Raw genomic sequence first — 23,132 nt, forward strand, 5'->3', positions numbered from 1 at the left:
CATATTTCTTACGTCATTATTAAGAGCTAGTCATACACATACACACCACGTACTCTGGTCCCAGCAGATCAGGCACAATTTGCTATTTAATTTTTTACTGATTATGTATATAGTATACGTATGACTAGCTCTAAATGATGACGTAAGAAATATATATAGTATATATATAGTATATAGGCATATACTATATATGTATACATATATACTCTATACTCTATACTGTATAAAGTGTGTAGTTGTAAGTTGATTAGCGGTATACTGTGGTTACTTTGCGCCAAAAACCGTGACAGCTGTTCCGCCATTTGAGGCTTACGCAGAAAAACATCAAATCTGTGCCTGTGTTGCTGGACCAATGATGACGAAATGACCATAATTCTTACGTCATCATTTAGAGCTAGTCATACACATACACACCACGTACTCTGGTCCCAGCAGATCAGGCACAATTTGCTATTTTATTTTTTACTGATTATGTATATAGTATACGTATGACTAGCTCTAAATGATGACGTAAGAAATATGGTCATTTCGTCATCATTGGTCCAGCAACACAGGCACAGATTTGATGTTTTTCTGCGTAAGCCTCGATTGGCGGAACAGCTGTCACGACGAAGGAGACCGGGCGAAAATATTACTTGCGCGCTCTGCTTGCGCAAGTAATAATAATAATAGTAATAATGGTGACAGGAGGAGCAGAGGGACAGCCCCCAGAGGGACAGCCCCCAGCAGCAGCAGCAGAAGGGCTCCCCCTACAGGCGAGCTAAGACCTCGTCCTTCCTGAAGAGGACCCGCTCGTGCGTGACAGCGAGTCGTGCGGTCGCTGTGGCGACGACGGCGACGGCGGCAGCACGACGACGACGCGCTCCGGACGGGAACGCCGCCTCCATGAAGTCCAAGTCGGCCGTCGCAGGTGATGATGATTGATGATGACCATGAACTGCCCGTTACCAGAGAACCGGGATTTATCCTCACGTAGAAATCATGACAATTCTCTGTAAAACCTCATGTTTCTGTATCAGTGGTGCTCGATGTTTTATATCAATGACCCCAAAAAGGATATGTAATTGGCCTCCGACCCCCCCCCATATGAAAATATGTTGTTCCAGGGACCCCCCCCCCCCAGAAGTTAATATTTGAGTTAAAAATGTTCGCTCTGAAAGAATATATATTCAAAGATTTGCGCCACATATTCACGATTTTTCAAAAATGGCAGACCTACAAGCTAGTAGATCTGCCTGCGTCCACGTGCACATCACGTGCACGACTGCACGTCAAATAAAAACAAAACAATAATATATATATTTTTAAACAATAATAAAAACATATATATATATACTGTATATATATATATATATATATACACAGTATATTTTTTTATAGGATTAAAACGTTGTGTTAAAGAAAAATATGTACAAGCTTTGTGAGCTTGTATATGTGTTTTTATTATTTGACAACTAATAAAATATAATAATGGTTAAAGTGGTTAAAAGTATTGTGATGCTGTACTAACACACTGGGGACCCCCTTGGGTAATATGCTGTACTAACACACTGGGGACCCCCTTGGGTAATATTCTGTACTAACACACTGGGGACCCCCTTGGGTAATATGCTGTACTAACACACTGGGGACCCCCTTGGGTAATATTCTGTACTAACACACTGGGGACCCCCTTGGGTAATATGCTGTACTAACACACTGGGGACCCCCTTGGGTAATATGCTGTACTAACACAGGGACCCCCTTGGGTAATATGCTGTACTAACACACTGGGGACCCCCTTGGGTAATATGCTGTACTAACACACTGGGGACCCCCTTGGGTAATATGCTGTACTAACACACTGGGGACCCCCTTGGGTAATATGCTGTACTAACACACTGGGGACCCCCTTGGGTAATATTCTGTACTAACACACTGGGGACCCCCTTGGGTAATATGCTGTACTAACACACTGGGGACCCCCTTGGGTAATATTCTGTACTAACACACTGGGGACCCCCTTGGGTAATATGCTGTACTAACACACTGGGGACCCCCTTGGGTAATATGCTGTACTAACACAGGGACCCCCTTGGGTAATATGCTGTACTAACACACTGGGGACCCCCTTGGGTAATATGCTGTACTAACACACTGGGGACCCCCTTGGGTAATATGCTGTACTAACACACTGGGGACCCCCTTGGGTAATATGCTGTACTAACACACTGGGGACCCCCTTGGGTAATATTCTGTACTAACACACTGGGGACCCCCTTGGGTAATATGCTGTACTAACACACTGGGGACCCCCTTAGGTAATATGCTGTACTAACACACTGGGGACCCCCTTGGGTAATATTCTGTACTAACACACTGGGGACCCCCTTGGGTAATATGCTGTACTAACACACTGGGGACCCCCTTGGGTAATATGCTGTACTAACACACTGGGGACCCCCTTGGGTAATATGCTGTACTAACACACTGGGGACCCCCTTGGGTAATATGCTGTACTAACACACTGGGGACCCCCTTGGGTAATATTCTGTACTATAACACACTGGGGACCCCCTTGGGTAATATGCTGTACTAACACACTGGGGACCCCCTTGGGTAATATTCTGTACTAACACACTGGGGACCCCCTTGGGTAATATGCTGTACTAACACACTGGGGACCCCCTTGGGTAATATGCTGTACTAACACACTGGGGACCCCCTTGGGTAATATGCTGTACTAACACACTGGGGACCCCCTTGGGTAATATGCTGTACTAACACACTGGGGACCCCCTTGGGTAATATGCTGTACTAACACACTGGGGACCCCCTTGGGTAATATGCTGTACTAACACACTGGGGACCCCCTTGGGTAATATTCTGTACTATAACACACTGGGGACCCCCTTGGGTAATATGCTGTACTAACACACTGGGGACCCCCTTGGATAATATTCTGTACTAACACACTGGGGACCCCCTTGGGTAATATGCTGTACTAACACACTGGGGACCCCCTTGGGTAATATTCTGTACTAACACACTGGGGACCCCCTTAGGTAATATGCTGTACTATAACACACTGGGGACCCCCTTGGGTAATATGCTGTACTAACACAGGGACCCCCTTGGGTAATATGCTGTACTAACACACTGGGGACCCCCTTGGGCAATATGCTGTACTAACACACTGGGGACCCCCTTGGGTAATATGCTGTACTAACACACTGGGGACCCCCTTGGGTAATATGCTGTACTAACACACTGGGGACCCCCTTGGGTAATATTCTGTACTAACACACTGGGGACCCCCTTGGGTAATATGCTGTACTAACACACTGGGGACCCCCTTAGGTAATATGCTGTACTAACACACTGGGGACCCCCTTGGGTAATATTCTGTACTAACACACTGGGGACCCCCTTGGGTAATATGCTGTACTAACACACTGGGGACCCTCTTGGGTAATATGCTGTACTAACACACTGGGGACCCCCTTGGGTAATATGCTGTACTAACACACTGGGGACCCCCTTGGGTAATATACTGTACTAACACACTGGGGACCCCCTTGGGTAATATGCTGTACTAACACACTGGGGACCCCCTTGGGTAATATTCTGTACTATAACACACTGGGGACCCCCTTGGGTAATATGCTGTACTAACACACTGGGGACCCCCTTGGGTAATATTCTGTACTATAACACACTGGGGACCCCCTTGGGTAATATGCTGTACTAACACACTGGGGACCCCCTTGGGTAATATGCTGTACTAACACACTGGGGACCCCCTTGGGTAATATGCTGTACTAACACACTGGGGACCCCCTTGGGTAATATGCTGTACTAACACACTGGGGACCCCCTTGGGTAATATGCTGTACTAACACACTGGGGACCCCCTTGGGTAATATGCTGTACTAACACACTGGGGACCCCCTTAGGTAATATGCTGTACTAACACACTGGGGACCCCCTTGGGTAATATGCTGTACTAACACACTGGGGACCCCCTTGGGTAATATGCTGTACTAACACACTGGGGACCCCCTTGGGTAATATGCTGTACTAACACACTGGGGACCCCCTTGGGTAATATGCTGTACTAACACACTGGGGACCCCCTTGGGTAATATGCTGTACTAACACACTGGGGACCCCCTTGGGTAATATGCTGTACTAACACACTGGGGACCCCCTTGGGTAATATGCTGTACTAACACACTGGGGACCCCCTTGGGTAATATGCTGTACTAACACACTGGGGACCCCCTTGGGTAATATGCTGTACTAACACACTGGGGACCCCCTTGGGTAATATGCTGTACTAACACACTGGGGACCCCCTTGGGTAATATGCTGTACTAACACACTGGGGACCCCCTTGGGTAATATTCTGTACTATAACACACTGGGGACCCCCTTGGGTAATATTCTGTACTAACACACTGGGGACCCCCTTGGGTAATATGCTGTACTAACACACTGGGGACCCCCTTGGGTAATATTCTGTACTATAACACACTGGGGACCCCCTTGGGTAATATGCTGTACTAACACACTGGGGACCCCCTTGGGTAATATTCTGTACTAACACACTGGGGACCCCCTTGGGTAATATGCTGTACTAACACACTGGGGACCCCCTTGGGTAATATGCTGTACTAACACACTGGGGACCCCCTTGGGTAATATTCTGTACTAACACACTGGGGACCCCCTTGGGTAATATGCTGTACTAACACACTGGGGACCCCCTTGGGTAATATGCTGTACTAACACACTGGGGACCCCCTTGGGTAATATTCTGTACTAACACACTGGGGACCCCCTTGGGTAATATGCTGTACTAACACACTGGGGACCCCCTTGGGTAATATTCTGTACTAACACACTGGGGACCCCCTTGGGTAATATTTGGCACCGGGTGAAAAAATGGGCTACAAAAGCAATGGATAAAGTGAACTTTATTACTGTCCATTACATTTGACATAACATGGAAATGTGTCTTACGGCAGTCAGTTTGCAACAATAAAAACAATATTACATAAAATACACAGATGCATTTTAAATGTCCACGAGCAGTATTGGCACAAACAACGTGCTTCGGCCTTCTGCCTGATGGTAAACAAATCTGAATGTCCTTTTTTAGTTACGAAGCGGTTCTATACATCCTGAAGTTGCAATAGTTTGTCTCAAATGATAAAAATGCAGGAAAAAATATATAAATCTCTAATGCCTTTTTTCACCTTAGAAATATTGCACGAATCAGAGCCTATTTGTCCTTGGACGATGCAAAAACGCTAATCCACGCCTTTGTTTTTTCTCGGCTTGATTACAGCAGAAATGCAGCAGCCAGAGTTTTAACTATAGAACTAAGATGAGAGAACATATTACTCCAGTTTTGGCTTCACTGCACTGGCTTCCGGTTGTTTTTAGGATTGATTTAAAAATTATTTTACTTGTTTATAAAGCTTTCAATGGTCTCGCACCTTCCTACCTACATGACTGCCTGCCTAAATATGTCCCAAACCGCCCCCTAAGGTCTTCCACTGCTGGCCTGCTCGCTTTGCCTAAAAAAATGGCAACTAAAAAATACGGGGAAGCATCTTTTTGCTTCTACGGGCCGACGGCATGGAACAAGCTCCCACTGTACCTTCGACAGGCAGCCTCTGTAGACATTTTTAAAGCACAGCTCAAGACCGTCTTCTACAACATTGCTTTTAATTGATATTAAATCTTTTGTTATTCATGTCCTCCCTGTATTGCATTACTGCTTGTTTTTTTAATGTCGTTGCCTTGCTTTTCTTTTTTTTCCTCCATTGCTCTGTAAAGCACTTTAAGCTGCATTTCATGTCATGAAAGGTGCTATACAAATAAAGTTTTATTATTATTATTATTATTATTATTGTTATAATGGTTACCGCCCCTATACTCTCTCTCTCTCTGTCAGGTATCTTCTCCAATAAGTCCTCTCCAGCAGCCTCAGTGAGGACTACCATCTGGGTGCGGGGCAGTCCCATCTGGGTGCGGGGCAGTCCCATGGGCCTGTCCCCTCGGCCGGCCCCTCGGCCCATGAAGGCCTGCCCCCCGTGGGCACCCCACGCCACCCCCCCCAGGCTGCCCGCCCTGCCCAGGCCGTGGTGGCCGTCGTCGCTGGACAGCGGGCGCGGCGGCGGCGGCAGGCCGCCGCAGCAGCAGTGCATCCTCACCGCCATCAAGCCGTCCAACGTGGACAAAGAGAAGGTGAAGTTCTTCCGGTCGGACTTCACCTACAACCCTCAGTTCCAGTACAGCCAGCCCGTGGGTCCGGTGGTGCTGGCCCGGCACAGCCAGGCCTCGGACCGCTTCCTCACACAGGTACGGACCAGTGTTGTTTTCGTCGACTAAAACTAAGACGGAAAATGTTCGTCGACTACCTTTTTTCACTGACTAAAACTAAATGAAAACAAAATAAAAATGAATCTATGATGACTAAAACTAAGACTAAATATACTGACAATTTCGTCAACAAATAAAAACTAGACTAAAATGTTAGGAAGGGACTAGTGGACAAGAGATCCAGTTTTATGCTGGGTTGCATGCTGAAAATAGTGTAACCAAAGTGCAACCAAAGTGTAAAATATATGTCATTACAACGACATCAAGGCCTGTCAAAACACATTTTAGTCGACTAAATCAACTGTAGATTTAGTCGACTAAAATCGTATGACATTTAGTCGACTAACACAGGTACGGTAGGAAGGACCGCTTCCTCACACAGGTAGGAACACAGCAAGATTATATAAGAAGAAAAACAAAACAAATAGTGTTGTCTCAGAAGGGTGCTGTCATCTGGAGAGGGACAAAGAGAATGGCTGGCAAGCCCTCTTTTATAGAGCGTCGCAGTCCCTCCCCCTTTCAGAACGACGAGTGGCCCAGGAAATGATTCTCCATTCATTTCCTCCATAGGCTTTTCCTAAAGTATTTATATAAAGACGGTTACGTCGCGGACAAAGCCAACTCGGATCGTGACAAATCATGACAATGAACACAATATATTGGGCCGATCAAATCGATAGAAAGAAGAAAATAAAGGCAGGAGACAACACTATTTGTTTTGTTTTGTTGTTAACCACACATCCACACTACAACACACCTTCACCATATTAACCACACATCCACACTACAACACACCTTCACCATATTAACCACACATCCACTACAACACACCTTCACCATATTAACCACACATCCACACTACAACACACCTTCACCATATTAACCACACATCCACACTACAACACACCTTCACCATATTAACCTCACATCCACACTACAACACACCTTCACCATATTAACCACACATCCACACTACAACACACCTTCACCATGTTAACCACACATCAACACTACAACACACCTTCACCATATTAACCACACATCCACACTACAACACACCTTCACCATGTTAACCTCACATCCACACTACAACACACCTTCACCATATTAACCACACATCCACACTACAACACACCTTCACCATATTAACCTCACATCCACACTACAACACACCTTCACCATATTAACCACACATCCACACTACAACACACCTTCACCATGTTAACCTCACATCCACACTACAACACACCTTCACCATGTTAACCACACATCCACACTACAACACACCTTCACCATATTAACCACACATCCACACTACAACACACCTTCACCATATTAACCACACATCCACACTACAACACACCTTCACCATATTAACCACACATCCACACTACAACACACCTTCACCATGTTAACCACACATCCACACTACAACACACCTTCACCATGTTAACCACACATCCACACTACAACACACCTTCACCATACTAACCACACATCCACACTACAACACACCTTCACCATATTAACCACACATCCACACTACAACACACCTTCACCATGTTAACCACACATCCACACTACAACACACCTTCACCATATTAACCTCACATCCACACTACAACACACCTTCACCATATTAACCACACATCCACACTACAACACACCTTCACCATATTAACCACACATCCACACTACAACACACCTTCACCATGTTAACCTCACATCCACACTACAACACACCTTCACCATGTTAACCACACATCCACACTACAACACACCTTCACCATATTAACCACACATCCACACTACAACACACCTTCACCATGTTAACCACACATCCACACTACAACACACCTTCACCATATTAACCTCACATCCACACTACAACACACCTTCACCATATTAACCTCACATCCACACTACAACACACCTTCACCATATTAACCACACATCCACACTACAACACACCTTCACCATATTAACCTCACATCCACACTACAACACACCTTCACCATGTTAACCACACATCCACACTACAACACACCTTCACCATATTAACCACACATCCACACTACAACACACCTTCACCATATTAACCTCACATCCACACTACAACACACCTTCACCATGTTAACCACACATCCACTACAACACACCTTCACCATATTAACCACACATCCACACTACAACACACCTTCACCACATTAACCACACATCCACACTACAACACACCTTCACCATATTAACCACACATCCACACTACAACACACCTTCACCATATTAACCACACATCCACACTACAACACACCTTCACCATATTAACCTCACATCCACACTACAACACACCTTCACCATATTAACCACACATCCACACTACAACACACCTTCACCATGTTAACCTCACATCCACACTACAACACACCTTCACCATGTTAACCACACATCCACACTACAACACACCTTCACCATATTAACCACACATCCACACTACAACACACCTTCACCATATTAACCACACATCCACACTACAACACACCTTCACCATATTAACCACACATCCACACTACAACACACCTTCACCATGTTAACCACACATCCACACTACAACACACCTTCACCATGTTAACCACACATCCACACTACAACACACCTTCACCATGTTAACCACACATCCACACTACAACACACCTTCACCATATTAACCACACATCCACACTACAACACACCTTCACCATGTTAACCACACATCCACACTACAACACACCTTCACCATATTAACCACACATCCACACTACAACACACCTTCACCATATTAACCACACATCCACACTACAACACACCTTCACCATATTAACCACACATCCACTACAACACACCTTCACCATGTTAACCACACATCCACACTACAACACACCTTCACCATATTAACCACACATCCACACTACAACACACCTTCACCATATTAACCACACATCCACACTACAACACACCTTCACCATGTTAACCACACATCCACACTACAACACACCTTCACCATATTAACCACACATCCACACTACAACACACCTTCACCATGTTAACCACACATCCACACTACAACACACCTTCACCATGTTAACCTCACATCCACACTACAACACACCTTCACCATATTAACCACACATCCACACTACAACACACCTTCACCATGTTAACCACACATCCACACTACAACACACCTTCACCATATTAACCACACATCCACACTACAACACACCTTCACCATATTAACCACACATCCACACTACAACACACCTTCACCATATTAACCACACATCCACACTACAACACACCTTCACCATATTAACCTCACATCCACACTACAACACACCTTCACCATATTAACCTCACATCCACACTACAACACACCTTCACCACATTAACCACACATCCACACTACAACACACCTTCACCATGTTAACCACACATCCACACTACAACACACCTTCACCATGTTAACCACACATCCACACTACAACACACCTTCACCATGTTAACCACACATCCACACTACAACACACCTTCACCATATTAACCTCACATCCACACTACAACACACCTTCACCATATTAACCTCACATCCACACTACAACACACCTTCACCATGTTAACCACACATCCACACTACAACACACCTTCACCATATTAACCTCACATCCACACTACAACACACCTTCACCATATTAACCTCACATCCACACTACAACACACCTTCACCATATTAACCTCACATCCACACTACAACACACCTTCACCATATTAACCACACATCCACACTACAACACACCTTCACCATGTTAACCACACATCCACACTACAACACACCTTCACCATGTTAACCTCACATCCACACTACAACACACCTTCACCATGTTAACCTCACATCCACACTACAACACACCTTCACCATATTAACCACACATCCACACTACAACACACCTTCACCATATTAACCACACATCCACTACAACACACCTTCACCATATTAACCACACATCCACACTACAACACACCTTCACCATGTTAACCACACATCCACACTACAACACACCTTCACCATGTTAACCTCACATCCACACTACAACACACCTTCACCATATTAACCTCACATCCACACTACAACACACCTTCACCATATTAACCACACATCCACACTACAACACACCTTCACCATATTAACCACACATCCACACTACAACACACCTTCACCATATTAACCACACATCCACACTACAACACACCTTCACCATATTAACCACACATCCACACTACAACACACCTTCACCATGTTAACCTCACATCCACACTACAACACACCTTCACCATATTAACCACACATCCACACTACAACACACCTTCACCATGTTAACCACACATCCACACTACAACACACCTTCACCATGTTAACCACACATCCACACTACAACACACCTTCACCATATTAACCACACATCCACTACAACACACCTTCACCATATTAACCACACATCCACACTACAACACACCTTCACCATATTAACCACACATCCACACTACAACACACCTTCACCATATTAACCACACATCCACACTACAACACACCTTCACCATATTAACCACACATCCACACTACAACACACCTTCACCATATTAACCACACATCCACACTACAACACACCTTCACCATGTTAACCACACATCCACACTACAACACACCTTCACCATATTAACCTCACATCCACACTACAACACACCTTCACCACATTAACCACACATCCACACTACAACACACCTTCACCATGTTAACCTCACATCCACTACAACACACCTTCACCATGTTAACCTCACATCCACACTACAACACACCTTCACCATATGAACCTCACATCCACACTACAACACACCTTCACCACATTAACCACACATCCACACTACAACACACCTTCACCATATTAACCACACATCCACACTACAACACACCTTCACCATATTAACCACACATCCACTACAACACACCTTCACCATATTAACCACACATCCACACTACAACACACCTTCACCATATTAACCACACATCCACTACAACACACCTTCACCATATTAACCTCACATCCACACTACAACACACCTTCACCATATTAACCACACATCCACTACAACACACCTTCACCATATTAACCTCACATCCACACTACAACACACCTTCACCATGTTAACCACACATCCACATTACAACACACCTTCACCATATTAACCACACATCCACTACAACACACCTTCACCATGTTAACCACACATCCACATTACAACACACCTTCACCATATTAACCACACATCCACACTACAACACACCTTCACCATATTAACCACACATCCACACTACAACACACCTTCACCATGTTAACCACACATCCACACTACAACACACCTTCACCATATTAACCACACATCCACACTACAACACACCTTCACCATATTAACCACACATCCACTACAACACACCTTCACCATATTAACCACACATCCACACTACAACACACCTTCACCATATTAACCACACATCCACTACAACACACCTTCACCATATTAACCTCACATCCACACTACAACACACCTTCACCATATTAACCACACATCCACTACAACACACCTTCACCATATTAACCTCACATCCACACTACAACACACCTTCACCATGTTAACCACACATCCACACTACAACACACCTTCACCATGTTAACCACACATCCACATTACAACACACCTTCACCATATTAACCACACATCCACACTACAACACACCTTCACCATATTAACCACACATCCACACTACAACACACCTTCACCATGTTAACCTCACATCCACACTACAACACACCTTCACCATATTAACCACACATCCACACTACAACACACCTTCACCATGTTAACCACACATCCACACTACAACACACCTTCACCATATTAACCACACATCCACACTACAACACACCTTCACCATATTAACCACACATCCACACTACAACACACCTTCACCATATTAACCACACATCCACACTACAACACACCTTCACCATATTAACCACACATCCACACTACAACACACCTTCACCATATTAACCACACATCCACTACAACACACCTTCACCATGTTAACCACACATCCACACTACAACACACCTTCACCATGTTAACCTCACATCCACACTACAACACACCTTCACCATATTAACCACACATCCACACTACAACACACCTTCACCATATTAACCACACATCCACACTACAACACACCTTCACCATATTAACCACACATCCACACTACAACACACCTTCACCATATTAACCACACATCCACACTACAACACACCTTCACCATATTAACCACACATCCACACTACAACACACCTTCACCATATTAACCACACATCCACACTACAGCACACCTTCACCATATTAACCTCACATCCACACTACAACACACCTTCACCATATTAACCTCACATCCACACTACAACACACCTTCACCATATTAACCACACATCCACACTACAACACACCTTCACCATATTAACCACACATCCACACTACAACACACCTTCACCATATTAACCACACATCCACACTACAACACACCTTCACCATATTAACCACACATCCACACTACAGCACACCTTCACCATATTAACCTCACATCCACACTACAACACACCTTCACCATATTAACCTCACATCCACACTACAACACACCTTCACCATATTAACCACACATCCACACTACAACACACCTTCACCATATTAACCACACATCCACACTACAACACACCTTCACCATATTAACCACACATCCACACTACAACACACCTTCACCATGTTAACCACACATCCACACTACAACACACCTTCACCATGTTAACCTCACATCCACACTACAACACACCTTCACCATATTAACCACACATCCACACTACAACACACCTTCACCATGTTAACCACACATCCACACTACAACACACCTTCACCATATTAACCACACATCCACACTACAACACACCTTCACCATATTAACCACACATCCACACTACAACACACCTTCACCATGTTAACCACACATCCACACTACAACACACCTTCACCATGTTAACCACACATCCACACTACAACACACCTTCACCATGTTAACCACACATCCACACTACAACACACCTTCACCATATTAACCTCACATCCACACTACAACACACCTTCACCATATTAACCACACATCCACACTACAACACACCTTCACCATGTTAACCACACATCCACACTACAACACACCTTCACCATATTAACCTCACATCCACACTACAACACACCTTCACCATATTAACCTCACATCCACACTACAACACACCTTCACCATATTAACCTCACATCCACACTACAACACACCTTCACCATATTAACCACACATCCACACTACAACACACCTTCACCATGTTAACCACACATCCACACTACAACACACCTTCACCATGTTAACCTCACATCCACACTACAACACACCTTCACCATATTAACCTCACATCCACACTACAACACACCTTCACCATATTAACCACACATCCACACTACAACACACCTTCACCATATTAACCACACATCCACACTACAACACACCTTCACCATATTAACCACACATCCACACTACAACACACCTTCACCATATTAACCACACATCCACACTACAACACACCTTCACCATGTTAACCTCACATCCACACTACAACACACCTTCACCATATTAACCACACATCCACACTACAACACACCTTCACCATGTTAACCACACATCCACACTACAACACACCTTCACCATGTTAACCACACATCCACACTACAACACACCTTCACCATATTAACCACACATCCACTACAACACACCTTCACCATATTAACCACACATCCACACTACAACACACCTTCACCATATTAACCACACATCCACACTACAACACACCTTCACCATATTAACCACACATCCACACTACAACACACCTTCACCATATTAACCACACATCCACACTACAACACACCTTCACCATATTAACCACACATCCACACTACAACACACCTTCACCATGTTAACCACACATCCACACTACAACACACCTTCACCATATTAACCTCACATCCACACTACAACACACCTTCACCACATTAACCACACATCCACACTACAACACACCTTCACCATGTTAACCTCACATCCACTACAACACACCTTCACCATGTTAACCTCACATCCACACTACAACACACCTTCACCATATGAACCTCACATCCACACTACAACACACCTTCACCACATTAACCACACATCCACACTACAACACACCTTCACCATATTAACCTCACATCCACACTACAACACACCTTCACCATATTAACCTCACATCCACACTACAACACACCTTCACCACATTAACCACACATCCACACTACAACACACCTTCACCATGTTAACCACACATCCACACTACAACACACCTTCACCATGTTAACCACACATCCACACTACAACACACCTTCACCATGTTAACCACACATCCACACTACAACACACCTTCACCATATTAACCTCACATCCACACTACAACACACCTTCACCATATTAACCTCACATCCACACTACAACACACCTTCACCATGTTAACCACACATCCACACTACAACACACCTTCACCATATTAACCTCACATCCACACTACAACACACCTTCACCATATTAACCTCACATCCACACTACAACACACCTTCACCATATTAACCTCACATCCACACTACAACACACCTTCACCATATTAACCACACATCCACACTACAACACACCTTCACCATGTTAACCACACATCCACACTACAACACACCTTCACCATGTTAACCTCACATCCACACTACAACACACCTTCACCATGTTAACCTCACATCCACACTACAACACACCTTCACCATATTAACCACACATCCACACTACAACACACCTTCACCATATTAACCACACATCCACTACAACACACCTTCACCATATTAACCACACATCCACACTACAACACACCTTCACCATGTTAACCACACATCCACACTACAACACACCTTCACCATGTTAACCTCACATCCACACTACAACACACCTTCACCATATTAACCACACATCCACACTACAACACACCTTCACCATATTAACCACACATCCACACTACAACACACCTTCACCATATTAACCACACATCCACACTACAACACACCTTCACCATGTTAACCTCACATCCACACTACAACACACCTTCACCATATTAACCACACATCCACACTACAACACACCTTCACCATGTTAACCACACATCCACACTACAACACACCTTCACCATGTTAACCACACATCCACACTACAACACACCTTCACCATATTAACCACACATCCACTACAACACACCTTCACCATATTAACCACACATCCACACTACAACACACCTTCACCATATTAACCACACATCCACACTACAACACACCTTCACCATATTAACCACACATCCACACTACAACACACCTTCACCATATTAACCACACATCCACACTACAACACACCTTCACCATATTAACCACACATCCACACTACAACACACCTTCACCATGTTAACCACACATCCACACTACAACACACCTTCACCATATTAACCTCACATCCACACTACAACACACCTTCACCATGTTAACCACACATCCACACTACAACACACCTTCACCATATTAACCACACATCCACACTACAACACACCTTCACCATATTAACCACACATCCACACTACAACACACCTTCACCATGTTAACCACACATCCACACTACAACACACCTTCACCATATTAACCTCACATCCACACTACAACACACCTTCACCATGTTAACCACACATCCACACTACAACACACCTTCACCATATTAACCACACATCCACACTACAACACACCTTCACCACATTAACCACACATCCACACTACAACACACCTTCACCATGTTAACCTCACATCCACTACAACACACCTTCACCATGTTAACCTCACATCCACACTACAACACACCTTCACCATATGAACCTCACATCCACACTACAACACACCTTCACCACATTAACCACACATCCACACTACAACACACCTTCACCATATTAACCACACATCCACACTACAACACACCTTCACCATATTAACCACACATCCACTACAACACACCTTCACCATATTAACCACACATCCACACTACAACACACCTTCACCATATTAACCACACATCCACTACAACACACCTTCACCATATTAACCTCACATCCACACTACAACACACCTTCACCATGTTAACCACACATCCACATTACAACACACCTTCACCATATTAACCACACATCCACATTACAACACACCTTCACCATATTAACCACACATCCACTACAACACACCTTCACCATGTTAACCACACATCCACATTACAACACACCTTCACCATATTAACCACACATCCACACTACAACACACCTTCACCATATTAACCACACATCCACACTACAACACACCTTCACCATATTAACCACACATCCACACTACAACACACCTTCACCATGTTAACCTCACATCCACACTACAACACACCTTCACCATATTAACCACACATCCACACTACAACACACCTTCACCATGTTAACCACACATCCACACTACAACACACCTTCACCATATTAACCACACATCCACACTACAACACACCTTCACCATGTTAACCACACATCCACACTACAACACACCTTCACCATATTAACCACACATCCACACTACAACACACCTTCACCATATTAACCTCACATCCACACTACAACACACCTTCACCATATTAACCTCACATCCACACTACAACACACCTTCACCATATTAACCACACATCCACTACAACACACCTTCACCATGTTAACCTCACATCCACACTACAACACACCTTCACCATATTAACCACACATCCACACTACAACACACCTTCACCATATTAACCACACATCCACACTACAACACACCTTCACCATATTAACCACACATCCACACTACAACACACCTTCACCATATTAACCACACATCCACACTACAACACACCTTCACCATATTAACCACACATCCACACTACAACACACCTTCACCATATTAACCACACATCCACACTACAGCACACCTTCACCATATTAACCTCACATCCACACTACAACACACCTTCACCATATTAACCTCACATCCACACTACAACACACCTTCACCATATTAACCACACATCCACACTACAACACACCTTCACCATATTAACCACACATCCACACTACAACACACCTTCACCATATTAACCACACATCCACACTACAACACACCTTCACCATATTAACCACACATCCACACTACAACACACCTTCACCATATTAACCACACATCCACACTACAACACACCTTCACCATATTAACCACACATCCACACTACAACACACCTTCACCATATTAACCTCACATCCACACTACAACACACCTTCACCATATTAACCACACATCCACACTACAACACACCTTCACCATATTAACCACACATCCACTACAACACACCTTCACCATATTAACCACACATCCACACTACAACACACCTTCACCATGTTAACCACACATCCACACTACAACACACCTTCACCATGTTAACCACACATCCACACTACAACACACCTTCACCATATTAACCACACATCCACACTACAACACACCTTCACCATATTAACCACACATCCACAATACAACACACCTTCACCATGTTAACCACACATCCACACTACAACACACCTTCACCATATTAACCACACATCCACACTACAACACACCTTCACCATATTAACCACACATCCACACTACAACACACCTTCACCATGTTAACCACACATCCACACTACAACACACCTTCACCATATTAACCACACATCCACACTACAACACACCTTCACCATATTAACCACACATCCACACTACAACACACCTTCACCATGTTAACCACACATCCACACTACAACACACCTTCACCATATTAACCACACATCCACACTACAACACACCTTCACCACATTAACCTCACATCCACACTGACACCACTGATCTCACTGACTTCCACATCTCATACATGCTGTAAGCATTCTTTACACATTAAGTTAATATTAGTCATATCTTGTAAATAAATGATTGTTCTTTTGAACACTGCTACTGCGTCCTCCTCAATTTGTGCTGGCCCAACGGGCCGGGTTACGACATCAGTGTGTGGTCCAACATGTGGTCTGGTCTCCCCCTGGCAGGCTGTCAGGATCATGGAGCTGGCCCTGAAGAAGTACGGCAGCTACGAGACGTTTGAGCAGACCACGGGAGGAAACCTGCTGACCAGGAGCAGAGTCTGGACCGACGTCAGGAAGTACATGGAGAAGGAGGGCTGTGTGGGAGAGGTGAGAGTTTAAACCTTATAATACATTATGGAGGGCTGTGTGGGAGAGGTGGGAGTTTATACCTTATAATTAGGGCTATAGTATCAATCAATTAAAATATTTAACTTGATTAATCGCATGATTGTCCATAGTTAACTGTGATTAATCGCAAATGAATCGCATATTTTGTATACGTTCTAAATATACCTTAAATCAGTGGTTTTCAAGATTTTTCATAATATCAAGGCCCATTATTTATTCTGCATTTGAGCCACGGAACCACCATTTGATGAGATTTAGCCTTCCAGACCCAAACTAAAGAACTGTATTGATGTTGGCCAATGGTACCATTACGAGAGATAACCATGTTGATCAAAATAACATTTTTTCTAAGTTTTCTAATTGTGTAGACTCACTGGGAGAGAGAGAGAGAGGGGGAGAGAGGCGGGGCTCACTGACTGCCTGCATTCACATGCATGCGTCTCTCAACCATTCTGTCAAACTTCACAGTGCGTTAATCGCGTATTAAAAAAATTAGTGCCGTTAAAAGGATTGTGAGTTAACTAGTTAATAGTGCGTTAACTTTGACAGCCCTAGTTATAATACATTATGGAGGGCTGTGTGGGAGAGGTGGGAGTTCATACACTAGATAGAATACAGCTTGTGAGCTTGTAGATCTGATGTGGCTGTGTGCGTGTGTGTGCGTGTACGTGTGCGTCTGTGTGTGTGTGTGTGTGCGTGCGTGCCACACAGATCGTGGTGCACGTGACAGACGACCTCCTGTCCAGAGCGTCCATGACGGTGGTCAACTGTAGACCAACGCTGACCATCAACATCTGCACCGCCCGAGAACACTGGCTGGAGGGCATGCTACAGCACGAGATAGGTACTGTACATATTACTGTATTTACTGTACATATTACTGTATTTACTGTACATATCACTGTATTTACTGTACATATTACTGTACATTTTACGCTGCGACGCGTTGTGAGCTTGTAGATCTGCTATTTTCAGCATGCAACCAAGTTTAAAATGACTTCTACTGGATCTCTTGTCCACTAGTCCCTTCCTAACATTTTAGTCTAGTGTTTATTTTTATTATTCTAAATATACTGACAATTCTTATTGATGAAATTGTCAGTATATTTAGCCTTAGTTTTAGTCATCTTAGGTTAGTTTTCATTTAGTTTCCATTTAGTTTTCGTCAGTGGGAAAAGGAAGTCGACGAACATGTTGTTGTCATAGTCGTAGTTGTCGTAGTTGTCATAGTTGTCATAGTTGTCATAGTCGTAATCAGTCAGTGAGAATGAGAAATGAGAATATACTCATATTCAAATACTGCCCATCTCTGATGGGCAAAATACATTGAAAATGTATTTTGATACAAAATACAAATACTGGGTCAAGAAATGTATCTAAATACAAAATACATCTCATTTCTTCCATCCCAGCGAAATACAAGCTTGTAGGTCTGCTATTTTTGAAAAATCGAAGAACGACTGACATTTTTAGGTCAGAATGGGTTCGTCAGACCAGTGGAAACCTCGTATGAATCTGATCTCAGGTCAGAATGGGTTAAAAGAAAATTCTTCCCTTATGGGGGTCCATGGCATGTTTTCAAATGGGGGGGGGGGGGGTCCTTGACATGAAAAGGCTTGGGAACCACTGGTCTAGATAAATCATAGCTGCATCACACCATCCCTTTTTCTTTCAATGTAACATCACAACAAAATACTTTTAAACATTTCAGTTGAACTCTGTGAAATGACACAACTCTTATATACACATACAAAGATAAAGATAATTAGAAAATGGATACAATATCAAAAAACTGTGGGATACAATATATAGTGCAAATGTATCAGCTACTAGCAGCAGTTGAAATCCTATCCTAAAATTTGAACAAATGTAGAATGTATTGCTCTGTTTATATAACAGAATGTCTTTATACAGATGTATTTTGCTGTAAGCAGTGTAGGGGTATAAACGGTGTACACACAATGATTTGTATTCCTTAAGGTGCTTCCATTCCATTCAGAGTCCATTCTCTCTATGAAAAAAGTTTTAATCGTTTGTTTTTATCAAATGGTTTTATCATGGTGTGTGTGTGTGTGTGTGTGTGTGTGCTGTGTGTGTGTGCTGTGTGGCAAAGGGGCACAGGGACTTGTTGTATGGTTAACCCATTCTGAGCGGGAACCCCTTTTGGTGTTTTAAGGATCATGTTATACTTTAGCTATTGAAAGATAGAAGATATACAAGCTCATAGCGCGGTGCTGCACTACGAGCTTGTAGATCTGCTATGTTCTTCTTGAAAATGACAGTCATGACTTACTATAAACACCAAAACTCAAGTGTACACTTAAACTGTATGTTGGCTTGTTTATTGTTGAGTGAGAGAGACAAGATAAATATTGATATGACAATTACAATTGCATTTCAATATATCACACACATTATGTTGTTGTATTACTGTTGTATGGTAGACAATATATTTGTCACTGTCACTGCTGTCAATTTCTTATGTGGCGTAAACATAAAAAATGCAGAGAGAGACATAAATCCAGGCATTAATCTCGTCCAAAAATCGCCAAAATCGCGAGAGAGTCAGCTGTTCATTACAAAGTATTCCACGGAACTCGATGTGATCGTTAGCTGCGATAAAGTAACGAAAAGCTGATGATGATGACTTGTGCAGGAAAAATAATATCATAACACAGGAACTCAGAGAAACGAGTCATTCGGCAGTGACATTCAGAACAGCGCCACGGCCCGTCCACACCCACTCTGTGGCCAGAAATATATTACATCGGCAGTGAGATTAGGACAGCGCCACGTCCCGTCCGCACCCACGTTGCGGCCAGAAAGGGTACTGCGCCCGTAGTGAATTTCCACTACCATAGAGAATGCATTGGGAGCCGTTTAGCTAAACTATACGCGACACCCGCGCGGCTTTAGTGCAAGTTTTAGTGCAAGTTAAAATTTTAATTAAAATGTGCGGTTATGTATGCAAGCAGGGGAGCAACGCATCCTTCACCAACCTTAATCCAGTCTTTTTAATGCAACCTTAATCCAAAAACTATTAAAAAGTCTGCGGTTGTAAAAAAAAAAGGGGCGGCGAAACATATATTACAAGTCTGCGTAGTAGTCCACTAGGCCAGCGAGGCAGCTGGCACAATGGGGCTTGTGTTTATATTAGAGGTGAGGGTACTTACTAGACGGAGCCCTGTCTGCACGCGTTGTTTGTTTTGTTTTTAGTACTACCGGGTTACGTGGGAGGATTTATTGGGAAACCAGCTCACCGCGCATGCTCAGAACATTTCTCTATTGCGTTACATATTTCTTATCGCCACCTACTGGCCTGGCATGCTTGTTGGAGTCAAAAATGATCGTTTTGGGTTGTATGTGTGGACACAGATATCTTTGTCGTATGGGCAGGGTCTTTTTCTAAAACGGAGTACGAAAATATCAGTTTTGCTAAAGATCGAGTATGTGTAGCCTGGGCCTCAGTGTGCCACGGCCTCTGCAGCGTTGAGCAGCACCTTGACCCGGTTTGACCTGAATGGAACACGACCCCGACGGCCCGTTAGTATGATTGGTGACACCCGTGTCTGTCCTACGGTGTCACGCCAGCCTGCGTGGCTCTGCGAAAGAAAGAAAGAAGGTCTAATTGACCCACTCGCTGCATCGAGAGAGATAGAGGGAGAGAGAGAGAGAGAGAGAGAGAGAGGGAGAGAGAGAGAGAGAGGGAGACATCCATCCACCCCACTCCTTTCAATTGATTACTTAACCACTCCACTTTTCAGAGTCAGTTTGTGCTCTTCACACAGGCACACAGACAGACAGTAAAAACGGATGCTGTGACAAGTTGACAGCGGATATTATTAGCTTCCCAAGTTGCATCGTTCTCAAGTAGGCCGTACAGGTCTAGTGAATATTAATGTTCTGGAAAGCACTTTGGTTCAATTGCTGTTGTTGTTTTTAAATGTGCTATTTATATAAATAAAATGTACTTGACTTAGACTTTTGCAACCGGAGCTTATTTTAACCCATTCTGGCCGGGAACCCCTTTTGGTGTCTTTTTCTGGCCATACTTTAGCTATTTTTCTGCTAGAACCACTGATATAGAAACATGAGGTTTAACCCTGTGAGAACCACTGATATAGAAACATGAGGTTTAACCCTGTGAGAACCACTGATATAGAAACATGAGGTTTA

At 43.7% G+C, this 23,132-nt stretch overlaps 1 protein-coding gene across 2 annotated transcripts in view; it reads left to right on the top strand.

Annotated features, from left to right (window-relative positions):
• The first annotated feature begins 6,017 nt into the window (after positions 1-6,017).
• Positions 6,018-23,132, top strand: part of LOC310858936 (putative tyrosine carboxypeptidase MATCAP2) — a 42,321-nt gene continuing 25,206 nt past the window's right edge. The window contains exons 1-3 of one of the 2 annotated variants that reach the window (XM_083765242.1): positions 6,018-6,351; positions 18,792-18,935; positions 19,668-19,800. In XM_083765242.1, the coding sequence (XP_083621368.1) occupies positions 6,034-6,351; positions 18,792-18,935; positions 19,668-19,800 (595 nt within the window). In that variant the 5' untranslated portion in view covers positions 6,018-6,033. Of the gene's footprint in view, positions 6,352-18,753; positions 18,936-19,667; positions 19,801-23,132 lie in introns of both variants that reach the window. The other variant, XM_083765243.1, reaches the window with a different exon arrangement.

This window comes from Protomyctophum parallelum, assembly GCF_964188405.1.
Source record: "Protomyctophum parallelum genome assembly, chromosome: 1".
In the NCBI taxonomy this organism is placed as follows: Eukaryota; Metazoa; Chordata; class Actinopteri; order Myctophiformes; family Myctophidae; genus Protomyctophum; species Protomyctophum parallelum.